General features: G+C 38.5%; 2 protein-coding genes and 5 non-coding genes across 7 annotated transcripts in view; 1 reads left to right on the top strand and 6 right to left on the bottom strand.

Annotated features, from left to right (window-relative positions):
- Window positions 1-215: 215 nt before the first annotated feature.
- On the bottom strand, window positions 216-8,763 carry rps7 (ribosomal protein S7). The gene is made up of 7 exons (XM_062436896.1): window positions 8,729-8,763; window positions 7,848-7,933; window positions 5,154-5,225; window positions 4,583-4,726; window positions 2,679-2,743; window positions 1,261-1,411; window positions 216-329 (listed from the first exon to the last, which is right to left on the bottom strand). Exons 2-7 carry the CDS (start codon window positions 7,920-7,922, stop codon window positions 252-254), a joined length of 585 nt encoding a protein of 194 aa, XP_062292880.1. The 5' UTR covers window positions 7,923-7,933; window positions 8,729-8,763; the 3' UTR covers window positions 216-251.
- On the bottom strand, window positions 943-1,161 carry LOC133998102 (small nucleolar RNA SNORA73 family). Its single transcript, XR_009927338.1, has one exon. It is a non-coding gene; the product is annotated as a small nucleolar RNA SNORA73 family (small nucleolar RNA).
- On the bottom strand, window positions 2,173-2,391 carry LOC133998113 (small nucleolar RNA SNORA73 family). Its single transcript, XR_009927349.1, has one exon. It is a non-coding gene; the product is annotated as a small nucleolar RNA SNORA73 family (small nucleolar RNA).
- Window positions 3,086-3,304, bottom strand: LOC133998114 (small nucleolar RNA SNORA73 family). Its single transcript, XR_009927350.1, has one exon. It is a non-coding gene; the product is annotated as a small nucleolar RNA SNORA73 family (small nucleolar RNA).
- On the bottom strand, window positions 4,853-5,071 carry LOC133998112 (small nucleolar RNA SNORA73 family). Its single transcript, XR_009927348.1, has one exon. It is a non-coding gene; the product is annotated as a small nucleolar RNA SNORA73 family (small nucleolar RNA).
- LOC133998115 (small nucleolar RNA SNORA73 family) lies at window positions 6,325-6,543 on the bottom strand. Its single transcript, XR_009927351.1, has one exon. It is a non-coding gene; the product is annotated as a small nucleolar RNA SNORA73 family (small nucleolar RNA).
- Window positions 8,764-9,346: 583 nt separating the features above from the next.
- rnaseh1 (ribonuclease H1) overlaps window positions 9,347-11,383 on the top strand; it is a 6,527-nt gene continuing 4,490 nt past the window's right edge. The window contains exons 1-3 of the mRNA XM_062437286.1: window positions 9,347-9,827; window positions 10,600-10,724; window positions 11,374-11,383. The exon at window positions 11,374-11,383 is cut by the window's right edge and continues 188 nt beyond it. Of these exons, the coding sequence (XP_062293270.1) occupies window positions 9,697-9,827; window positions 10,600-10,724; window positions 11,374-11,383 (266 nt within the window). The 5' untranslated portion in view covers window positions 9,347-9,696. The remainder of the gene's footprint in view (window positions 9,828-10,599; window positions 10,725-11,373) is intronic.

The following is an 11,383-nucleotide window of genomic DNA, read 5'->3' as shown; positions in this document are numbered from 1 at the left end:
CCAACTATAACACCTTATTTTAATTAATTAGCTCGTTATCAGGCAGCTGAAGCTCGTTAAAGGCTTCATAACGAGTTCACTAGAATCAGGTTTATTAGAGAGGAATAATTTCAACATCTGCCTTAAACCTTAAATTCTAAATTCAACCTCAAACAGGATTTTTCCTCTTTACAGAAATAAAAAAAAAAACCATTAAAGAGACGACAGACGAAACGTTGTCAGTAAACAAATTTATTTTGCCATCTGTATTTTTAGAGCTGGAATTCTGGGAATTCAAACACGACGTCTTTGCCTGTGAGCTTCTTGTAGACACCTGAGAAGGTTTCCACCTGAAAGACGGCAAGAGAAATAACATTACACATTTATCTGTATGAACAGGAGTTTAACTGCAAACACGATAGATGCAATTTCATAGTTGATTGACTGATTTTATGTAATCATATTTGCTGGAATGGACCAAGAAACAATTTATAGTACAGCTAAAGAGCTAATAATCTATATATAGTCTATAAAATGACATTATATTGCATATTACATGATATTATCTAATTTATTACAATGAGACAAATAGGAAATTCTCCCATTTGAGAAGCTGCAAGCAGATAAATGTGACATTGATCTACTAATATATTGATTAACTTATTTCAGCACCAATTAAACCATCTGATAAACCTTTAATTACATTCTGTGTTTGTGGAGAAATAGTTGAACTCGTCACATTTCAGAGTTAATACGACTCTGCAAACATCTCGACTTCTTTTAAACATGAAGGAAATTATCTTAAAGAGTCCTGATTTTATAGTTTAACTTAAGGATTTATCAGCTGCTGTCTCTAAAAAGCACGGTGACAATTTTTAATTATGACAATTTGACGCAAGCATTTCAAAACTTTCAACATCTGACTTTAAATGAACCAGAATGAGTCTGAACCCTGATGTCTAACTCTGTGCACTGCATGGTTTAGCCCCCCAGTAACGGCCCCATAAGGACTCTGGGAAGATGTAGGAATATGCAGGACGCTCGTCCTCACCGACCGACAGCCGGGGACAGAGCTTAGTCTCCGACGGTGTGGAACGGGACTGTACGTCTCAGCTCAGAGCTACGCTCCCATAACGCCACCAGGACAGAGCCAGGAGAGGCACTCCTGGATGCCCTCGTCGGGGTAAAACTGTCAGCCAATCACAGCGCAGATGTGTGTAACACTGGCTTCTGATTGGTGACGGGTCTGAATATTTAGTAGTTGTGAGTTTTTAAACTTACTTTGTGTTCAACGTTGTTCTGCTGAGCCTTGTCCAGATGGACCTTGATGAGCCTGCTGCTGTCCAGCTTCACTCTGATCCTCTTTCCCACGATCTCGCTGGGGAACACCAGATCCTCCAAGATGGCGTCGTGGACCGCGGTCAGAGTACGGCTGGAGGAGGAGACGGGAGAAGGAAGACACGTTAAAACTGAACTATTGAACAGCTCGAAACTATAAGCAGGAGACGAGTCCTTTTTATCCAACATAAACACAAATATTATCTTATTCCAACTCATCAAATGATGATTTGCTGCTTCTCTACATTCTGTTTTAGTAATTATAGATTTATATCTTTTGGTTTTGAACGTTAACAGATTTCATTTTGGGCTCTAGGAAATTGTGATGAGCATTAAAGCTTCAAATAAATGAGGATTATTTTATGAATTCATTTAACTGGATTTCCCCCTCATTTAATTAAATGGTCTTTAATAACATCCAACAGTGACAAATGTCCGTCACAATTTCCTCGAGACCAACGACACAAAACATCTTAATATCTGACCGAAAGTTAAAAACCAAAAAAGATGAATTTACTAAAACGTGAAACAAAAGCAGCAAATTCTCACATTTGAGAATCTGAAACTGTCCAAAAGTTCACCAATAAAAAAAGAACCAGTTAACAGATTCAGCTGTATTTGCTTCTTTTCCTCGTCTAACATTACAGAAAATTTAACATGTTTGTATTCTGGAGTTTGGATAAAACATATTGGACATTTTTCACTGTTTTGATGCTTTATGGATCAAAATTATTGATCATTCAGATTATTTTAGATTAATTGACAATGAAAATAATCACTTATTGCTTCCTTCTATGAAAGCATTCATTCATTTCACACTTTGATATTAAAGTCATGATAAATGTCCTATTATCTATCTGTGCACTGCATGGTTTAGCCCCCCAGTAACGGCCCCATAAGGACTCTGGGAAGATGTAGGAATATGCAGGACGCTCGTCCTCACCGACCGGCAGCCGGGGACAGAGCTTAGTCTCCGACGGTGTGGAACGGGACTGTACGTCTCAGCTCAGAGCTACGCTCCCATAACGCCACCAGGACAGAGCCAGGAGAGGCACTCCTGGATGCCCTCGTCGGGTATAACTTCATTTATAACTAAATAATATTAAACAATGTGACTTTACAAAGAAAACACTGAGATTTCAAGATGAAGATGAACTATCAGACCTTTTCAAAATCAGTGAAATCACCTTTTAGTGTCAAATTGATCAAAATAATTCAGCTTTTTAGTCTCATGACTTCGTTTCATTCGTCTTTAACCATCTGAGTTCAGAGAGTTAGAGCCCATGATGCAGTAAAGACTGAAATAAGATAATATTATAAAGTCTTTATTCCTCTGTGACGTTAAACTAACACACACTCACCTCCTGGGACGCTTCTGCTTATTCTTTGTGCGGCTTTTCCTGGTGGGTTTGGGCAGAATTCTCCTCTGAAAGTCAAAAATAAAGTCTGATTAAAGTCTGATCAGGTTCCACACAACGAGCAACAACACAGACACAAAACCAACTAAACATTCATGAATAAAATTAATCTGAGTTCAGACTGATTCTGGATAAAAACCTGCAGATATTTAAGCTGCAGCTGGTTTTAATGACAGCTTCAAAAGGTTCATTTTATGTTAAAACTCACTAAAAACATCACAGAAAATGCTCTAAACAAATGGTTGTGACATTTTTTAATTATGACAACTTGAACTTAACTTATAAATTTAATCAAACTTTCAACATCTGACTTTAAAGGAACCAGAATCAGTCTGAACCCTGAAGTCTAACTCTGTGCACTGCATGGTTTAGCCCCCCAGTAACGGCCCCATAAGGACTCTGGGAAGATGTAGGAATATGCAGGACGCTCGTCCTCACCGGCCGACAGCCGGGGACAGAGCTTAGTCTCCGACGGTGTGGAACGGGACTGTACGTCTCAGCTCAGAGCTACGCTCCCATAACGCCACCAGGACAGAGCCAGGAGAGGCACTCCTGGATGCCCTCGTCGGGTTTTAATACAGACAGAAACACAACAGACTGAATCATGATTAAAATGACGAGTTCACAGTTTTTCCAAGTGTCTTAAATCATCAGTTTGGAGCCCAAATGAGCATTAGAGCAGTTTTTCTTACTGTCATGATTCCTCCTGTTCATACTGACCATTAGAAGATCCTCCATAATGTAAGTGATGGAGGACTAAATCCAGTCCTTCTTTGCTATAAATGTATTTACTGTTCCTTCTTTCCCTTCCTCTCTTCCTTCTTTCCTCCCTCCTCTCTCTTTCATCCCCCTAGCTTCCTTCCTTCCTGTTTTCCTTTCTCCCTCCCTCCTCTTTCCTCCCTCCTTCCTTCCTTCCTCCCTCCTTTCTTGCTTCCTTCCTCCCTCCTTCTTCCCTTCCTCCCTTTTTTCCCATCCTTCCCTTCTTTCCTTGACTTGAGGACAACAGGAGGGTTAAAAGTTGATCTGAAGCTAATATGAAGCTTCAGTCGTCCAAATGAGTCAAATCTTCATCTTCTATGTTTCAACGTTGCAGTGTTTTCAGTAGCAGTCTTTTTGTTACTATGGTTACACCACAGCTCATCAGGGAAACACTAAGAGGGAATCTGATGCTAAAAAGACTAAATGTGTCAGATATCACTTTATATGACTAACTCAGACTGATGAAGCTCAATAGAAGCTGATCATCTACTTTTAAATGACTGTGTGGAAACACTGTGATACAGTCCTCCATCACTTTACATTGAAAGGTTTAAATAGTCAGTATGAACAGGAGGAATGATTACAGAGAGGAAAACCTGACTGCTGCTTTAAGACAAGAGTTTAAACACTAAACTTGTCCTTTAAGCTTTATGACACATCTGTAATAAACCAACTATTTAAAAACCAAGTGTGAAGCATGCAGGAGATTATTTAGGCTCTTATCTTTAATTGGAAGTTTGCACAAAAGGCAAAGTACTCTTTCTACTCTACATCCCTTACTATTAATAAAAAAGGTATAAGTCTTTTCTGGAGTGACTTCATGTTACTCATATTCTGGTAATTTGCCGACCTGTGCAAAACATCTGGAAACAAATCTGTCTCACAGCTGTAGATGCAGACACTGTTCACTCCTGTTATAAGAGAAGCTTCAGCTCATATCATCCTCCTGCAGCCTGAACAGAACATCAGCCTTCAGCTATTCCCCCAAATAGACATTAAAGACTTTAGACCGAGCCTCTACGACGCTGCAGCATCGAGCTGAGGTCACAGAGCTCGTCCCCAGCTCAGCAGGACTCGGTTATCTTTACCTGTGCAACGAAGACAACGTGCTTTCCGCTGAACTTCTTTTCCAGCTCCCTCACCAGGCGCACCTGAATCTTCTGGAAGGACTTCAGCTGAGGAACAGGAACGAAGATGATGATGGCTTTCCTGCTGCCACCAACTTCGATTTCCTACAGACACAAAAAACAGACTTAAAACGACTCTGAAAACATGAAATAAATGATTTTAAAGAGTCTTGATTGCAGAGTTAAGTAGTTAAATTTAGCTGCTGTTAGACAGAAAAGCATTTTCTGTCTAACTGTGCACTGCATGGTTTAGCCCCCCAGTAACGGCCCCATAAGGACTCTGGGAAGATGTAGGAATATGCAGGACGCTCGTCCTCACCGACCGACAGCCGGGGACAGAGCTTAGTCTCCGACGGTGTGGAACGGGACTGTACGTCTCAGCTCAGAGCTACGCTCCCATAACGCCACCAGGACAGAGCCAGGAGAGGCACTCCTGGATGCCCTCGTCGGGTTTACATCTTAACACATTCAGATAAAAAGAGAGAGAGAAGAAAGGAGAGAAGAGGATGAGAGGAGATGTTGGGTGTTGTACCTTTGCTGCAGTGATGTTCAGCTCTCTCAGCTGAGCCTTCAAGTCAGAGTTCATCTCCAGCTCGAGCAGAGCCTGCAGAGACATGAGGGAGAGTTCATTTATACATGTTAACACTCAAAGAGGAAGTTAAGACTACAGTTAAATCAGCTGTGAATATTATTAAGTGTTTGCTGTATTATAATTTGACATATTAAGAGTGAATCTTTCTGTTCAAGGAATCAAACCAGGAGTCTAAATGTTCCTGATGAGCACATTAATTTTAAAAGGTAAAGCCACTGATCCTGCTGGGAGCATTTAATTAAGAGTGAGAAGGTAAATGTTTATGTTTCTGATTCACAGTTGAAACAGTAACAAAGTTAGTCTATAAATTAAGTTTATTTAGGTTGTTCTTATTATACAGATGTCAAATATGTAAACATCAAAGTTAAGCTGCTGTATTCCACTTTAAAACCTTTCTGACACTATGAAAAACTGATTATTGGGTTTAAATTATCTCTCATAAAGTCAGCAGATAGTTTAACTAACTGTATTTCTAGATGATGTCTGGACAGCAGGATCATAATTAGTGTTTACATGCAACCAGATTACACATGAGTAATATAGGAGCACGCTTACATGCAGATACTACTGCCAAACTCATTACAGCAACGTGGCTTAAATTACTACACTATCAGTGGTAGTAGAAACAAAACCTACAACACCATGATATTTAAGAAGACTCTGATCCAAGGCTGAAACAGTGTCAGGGTTAAGTCTATAAATGAAGTGTATTTAGGTTGTTCTTATTATACAGATGTCAAAATTATATACATTCACACATCACACACAAGTTCAGCTGCTTTGTTGCACTTTAAAACGTTTTCTAAAGTTATGAAAACTGATTATTGGCTTTAAATTCTTTCCTATAAAGTGAGCAGATAGTTTAACTATTTGAGTGATTCTGAATAAAACCTGCAGATATTTAAGCTGCAGCTGTTTTACTGACAGTTTCAGTGCTTCATTTTACATTAAATAACAGAATTAAAAATGAAGTTATCATCAGAAAATGATCCAAAAGAACGATGACAATTCATAATTATGACAACTTAAATACGACCCTTATACATTTCATCAAAAACGTTCAACATCTGACTTTAAATGAACCAGAATGAGTCTGAACCCTGAAGTCTAACTCTGTGCACTGCATGGTTTAGCCCCCCAGTAACGGCCCCATAAGGACTCTGGGAAGATGTAGGAATATGCAGGACGCTCGTCCTCACCGACCGACGGCCGGGGACAGAGCTTAGTCTCCGACGGTGTGGAACGGGACTGTACGTCTCAGCTCAGAGCTACGCTCCCATAACGCCACCAGGACAGAGCCAGGAGAGGCACTCCTGGATGCCCTCGTCGGGTTTTAATACAGACAGAAACACAACAGACTGAATCATGATTTAGCTGCTTTAAAATGTTTCTAATGTTATGAAAACTGATTATTGGCTTTAAATTCTCTCATAAAGTCAGCAGATAGTTTATTTGACAGTATTTCTAGGTGTTGTCTGGACAGCAGGATCATAAGTGTGTTTACATGTATCTAAGCAACCAGGCATCAGTAATACAGGAACATGCAGCAGATCAGTAGCCAGATTTCTCTCCTACTGCTAAACTCATTACGAAGATGTGGCTCATTGATTTTAATTATTAATGTTCGATGACATGATAATAAACAGCAGTGCTCATCCTCACAGTGTAGAAGTGACTGAACTTATTTAGAAATCTACAGGTTTTGTTTTAGCTTCAGTCAGACTGCTTCACTCTGATTAGAAACCTGATTACGCCTCTAAATAATGAAGAAATCAGTGTTAATCATTTAGTAAAATCTACTTAACTAAACCAAGCTTCTCTGATCTGATACCAAGAGGACAGAAACTTCAACTTCTTGCTTTTAAGAAAGGTACCATGATGATCGATCTAAAGCCAAACATGCATCTTTATCACTACAACACAAACTGATGATCTGAATTTAACAGACAAATGTTTATAGTAGTAGAAACAGACTTATTTAGAGGCTTTGTTTTAGTTTGGATGCAGTCATTTAAAGATACATTGATGCTTCCTCTCTATCTGCAGTCTGTTATAGTGAACATACATGACACAGAAAGATCAGTGTCTCTTATTAAAACCAACTTTCTATGATCCAATACTCAGATTATATAACTCAGCTCTCTTACTCAAGTTACTCTAAACACACATTGAATGATTTCCGTGCTTCTATAAGTACCACGATGAACATTTAGCACCTTTATTACAACAACACCTAAATTAATGATCTGAATTTAACAGACAAGTGTTTAATAGTAGAAGCCAACTTATATCAGACATTTAGAGGCTATGTTTTAATTTAAATGCAGTTATTTTAGATATAAGGATGCTTTTGCTTTGCTTCCTCTATCTGCCGTCTGTTATGATGAACATGATTTAATAAAATAGGCCGATAAGAACCTGATTACGCCTTTAAATGACAGAAATCAGTGTTCTTCATTTGGAGTAAAATCTACTTTTATTAAACTAAGAAAGCAGCTTTTCTTTCTCATCTACAGACTTATTGCATCTTAAAGCACCATAATGGAGTAACCTTTTAGCACACACACACACACACCATGCATTTAAACAATCATTACAGCCTTTACATTTAATAATTTTAAGGGTCTTTCTCACCTGAGAGATCCCAGACTCGAACTCATCTGGCTTTTCGCCATTAGGCTTCACTATTTTGGCGCTGGTACTGAACATGGCCTATGTCTCTATGGAGAGAAATACATATACAAGTGTTAGTTAAATATCACATTATATAATATGATATATACCACACACACACAGAGAGAGAGAGAGAGAGAGAAATCAGCTTTCATTCTCATGTACATTAAACTTCTTACACCTTAAAGCACCATAATGGATTTACATGTTAGCACAGATCACACACACACCATGTATTTTAAACATAACATATCAAACACACATACATGTATCTTGGAAATATCACACACACACACACACGTATTTTAAACATTATATCACACACACACACTGGTATCTTGCAGGGACATAAAGGAGGCATTTATGAACCAGTTCAGAGCCATTTAAGAACAAATACAAGCTAAAATGCCTCTTAAAGTTAGTTAAATGTGAATTAAAACATAAATAAATGAATTAAACACTTAAAAAGGTGAATGCATGCAGTCAAAGCTAGCTTAGCGTGCTAATATATTAAGGTAACCGTCGCTAACTATCTCTAATGTTAAATTATAAAGAGTCAAACAGCGTTAGCTAGTTTTATTTACTGTATAAAGTCTAATAATGAGAGTTTAATACATGCAGTGTGCTGTCGGAACACATGCACGGCCTCCATCTCTGTCCATCACCGTCTCTACTATTATCTTTATTTAAGGATATAAATCGGCCATCCGATGCCACAAACTACATAATCTAACGTATCGTAGACTTTAAAAGCGTTGCCAGGTGAAAACTCATCGATTAAACAACTTTAAAGCACATTTTAAGGCAGAAATGTGAATCCGGTGAAAAATAGCCCGACTAACCTCAGTAAACGACGGCCAAGGAAGAGACCAGAACATCGCGAGAGTTGCATTAATCCAATCGGCGCGGCGCGGGTTCATGCTGTCATCGCGAGAATTCGAGTGAGCCGAATGTAAATGGGTCATGATATCATCGCGAGAGTTCGATTGAGTCGACTGTGACTGGCTTATGATGTCATCGCGAGATTCTTTTTTTTTTCCTTCTCAAAAACTTTCTTTCTTTATAACAAAGATACAGAACATTTATAATTATTAGTATAAAAGGTTTTTTAAAAAAAGAATAATAATAAGTATTGTATTTTATTATTGCAAGATTTTTTGTTTTTTCCCCCACCTCCAAATACTTTCTTTCTTTATAACAGAGGTACAAAACAATGTCAATTATTAGTATAAAAGGGTAAATTATCTTATTATCACGAGATTTTTTGTTTTTTCCCCACCTCCAATACTAGAAGGAAGAAGACACAGAGACTAATTAAAATCTGAAAACATGAAGGTTCAACGTTAAAAAAGATAATATTTGTTAGTTTTTGTCGTTTAAAGTCACAATATCACACTCACACCTATAGAGTGTGCTGGCTGGTCTGTAGTCCAGTAAAACCAGAGAAGAAGAATAACATCATGGTCGCCACCTGCCGTTAAACGAACAGTAGAAGAAGAAGCTGCATAAGGACACACAGCATTAGCTAGCAGTGTTAGTAGCTTTTCTGACTTTTTATGATTATTTAAGCGAATTTAAGGAGTTAAACCTGCCCTAAAGTCTTGATTTATAAGAGTGAATATAGTTTATGCTGTTGTCATGCCAACAGGAAGACGTTTATTCTTTGTGTAGTCGTTAAGGGAAGGAAACGAAGCTAAAAGCGTCTCTTTATTATTGACTTTTATATGATATCACTTCGTTTAATCACCTTTATTTAGTGTCTAATGATGAACAACAGCACTGTGTCCTCTCAGTGTCTCTGCTGACAGTGATGTTAAAGCTCACTGGTCTCTTTAGGACAGGTTTAACTTTAAGGAGGACTGTTTGCAGCTCTGCAGAGGACATGGCGAAGGGTTACTACGCAGTGAGGAAAGGAGTCAAACCTGGTGTCTACTATTCATGGTGAGGCTGGTTTACACCTTCAATACACTTTAATATGGAAGGGAGGGAGGGAGGGAGGAGGGAAGGAGGGAGGAAGGAAGGAAAGATAGAAGGAAGGAAGGAAAGAAAGGAGTAAAACCTGGTGTCTACTATTCAAGGTGAGGCTGGTTTACACCTTCAATACCCTTTAATATGGAGAGGAAGTAAAGATGGAAGGAAGGAAGGAAGGAAAGACGGACGGAAGGAAAGAAAGAAGACAAGGAGGAAGGAAGGAAGGAAAGAAGACAGGAAGGAGGTAGGAAGCAAGGAAGGACAGAAGGAAGGAAGGACGGAGGTAGGAAGCAAGCAAGGAAGGAAGGAAATAAATAAAACAGGTAGGAGGGAGGAAGGAAGGAAGGGGGAAAAAAGAAGACAGGAGGGAGGGAGGAAGGAAGGAAAGTTACGGATCCATTTAGGAGGGTTTTATTCATCATGTATAAATAAGGGCAAAATAAAATTGTGCTAATATTTTTATTTGAGGTTTGCTGCATCAGCCTCAGTTAGAGGATGTGAAAGTTTTCATCGGAGTATCTGACAAAACATTGAAAAGAGAAAAAGGATGACTTCCAGAATATAAACTCTAATGTGCATATTGTTTTAATTAGACATCTCTGTGATCACACCAGAACTTTACTTATCAAGAATAATGTTCAGCTCAGTGTTCATCTGACTTCAACTACCAAATAAAGAATATATAAGGTGTAAGGTGTAATATTTCCAGTCTGTCAATCAGCATTTTTCTCTGTGATTTTAGGGACGACTGTAAGAAGCAGGTGGAAAAGTTCCCGGCCGCCGCTTTCAAGAAGTTTGCATCAGAGAAAGACGCCTGGGCGTTCGTCAGAGGAGTCGAACCGTCTCCTATTCCAGACGTGAAGAAAGGTGAGCTGCTCCTAAAATAATCATTAAGCCCTTTTATTAATGGGCAAATATCTGCTCTTTATATTTATTACAGGAAGAATGTTGATAATATAAAGTCAGCGGATGGTAGAAAATCTTCTAAGAGACGTTTTTTAAGCAGTACAATTAAATAGTGTGTCCCCTAGTGGCGGATATAACACATAAAAACAACAACAGACAATGAGACACATAAAAGACACTTAAATGGCAGTAATAAATATAGGAATAAGAGCAGTAGTTACAGTCTTAATTTCACATGCCGACACATTCGAGGTGCACACACAGTAGGTTGGATTAAAGAACAAATCATGGAAGATAACATATAATGGCACAATGTTAATTACTGGTATTGCTGCAACAAGTCTTCAATCCACCATGTATTGATTTTAATAGAAGAGACCAGAGACTTGTGTTTAAATAAACCTTTTTTTTTGTTATTTTACTCCACCTCCTTTTTACTCAACTTACAGGGTGCTAAGATTTCCTATCATTCAACAAGTTTGTGTTCTCAATATTCTTCCTTTTTAACAAATTTCATGAGTGGATCTGTCACTGAAATATCCAAGTTCTAAGTGGGGAGAAAGCAGATCCCTTATATGAAAAAACCCCAACAACAATTTGTGTCTTTCAGTGTCTAAGAG

The sequence above is a fragment of the Scomber scombrus genome, chromosome 17 (assembly GCF_963691925.1).
Source record: "Scomber scombrus chromosome 17, fScoSco1.1, whole genome shotgun sequence".
NCBI lineage: Eukaryota > Metazoa > Chordata > Actinopteri > Scombriformes > Scombridae > Scomber > Scomber scombrus.
Note: the sequence above shows the minus strand (reverse complement) of the source record. Positions and strands in the feature narration are given on the sequence as shown.

Bases quoted from the DNA above. Each gene is read 5' to 3' on its own strand.
- rps7 (XM_062436896.1), bottom strand. From the start codon at position 7,922: ATGTTCAGTACCAGCGCCAAAATAGTGAAGCCTAATGGCGAAAAGCCA. The intron at 4,727-5,153 runs GTACAACACCCA...TTGTGTCTGTAG, and splicing joins TGAACATCACTGCAGCAAAG to GAAATCGAAGTTGGTGGCAG. The intron at 1,412-2,678 runs GTGAGTGTGTGT...CTCCTCCTCCAG, and splicing joins AAGCAGAAGCGTCCCAGGAG to CCGTACTCTGACCGCGGTCC.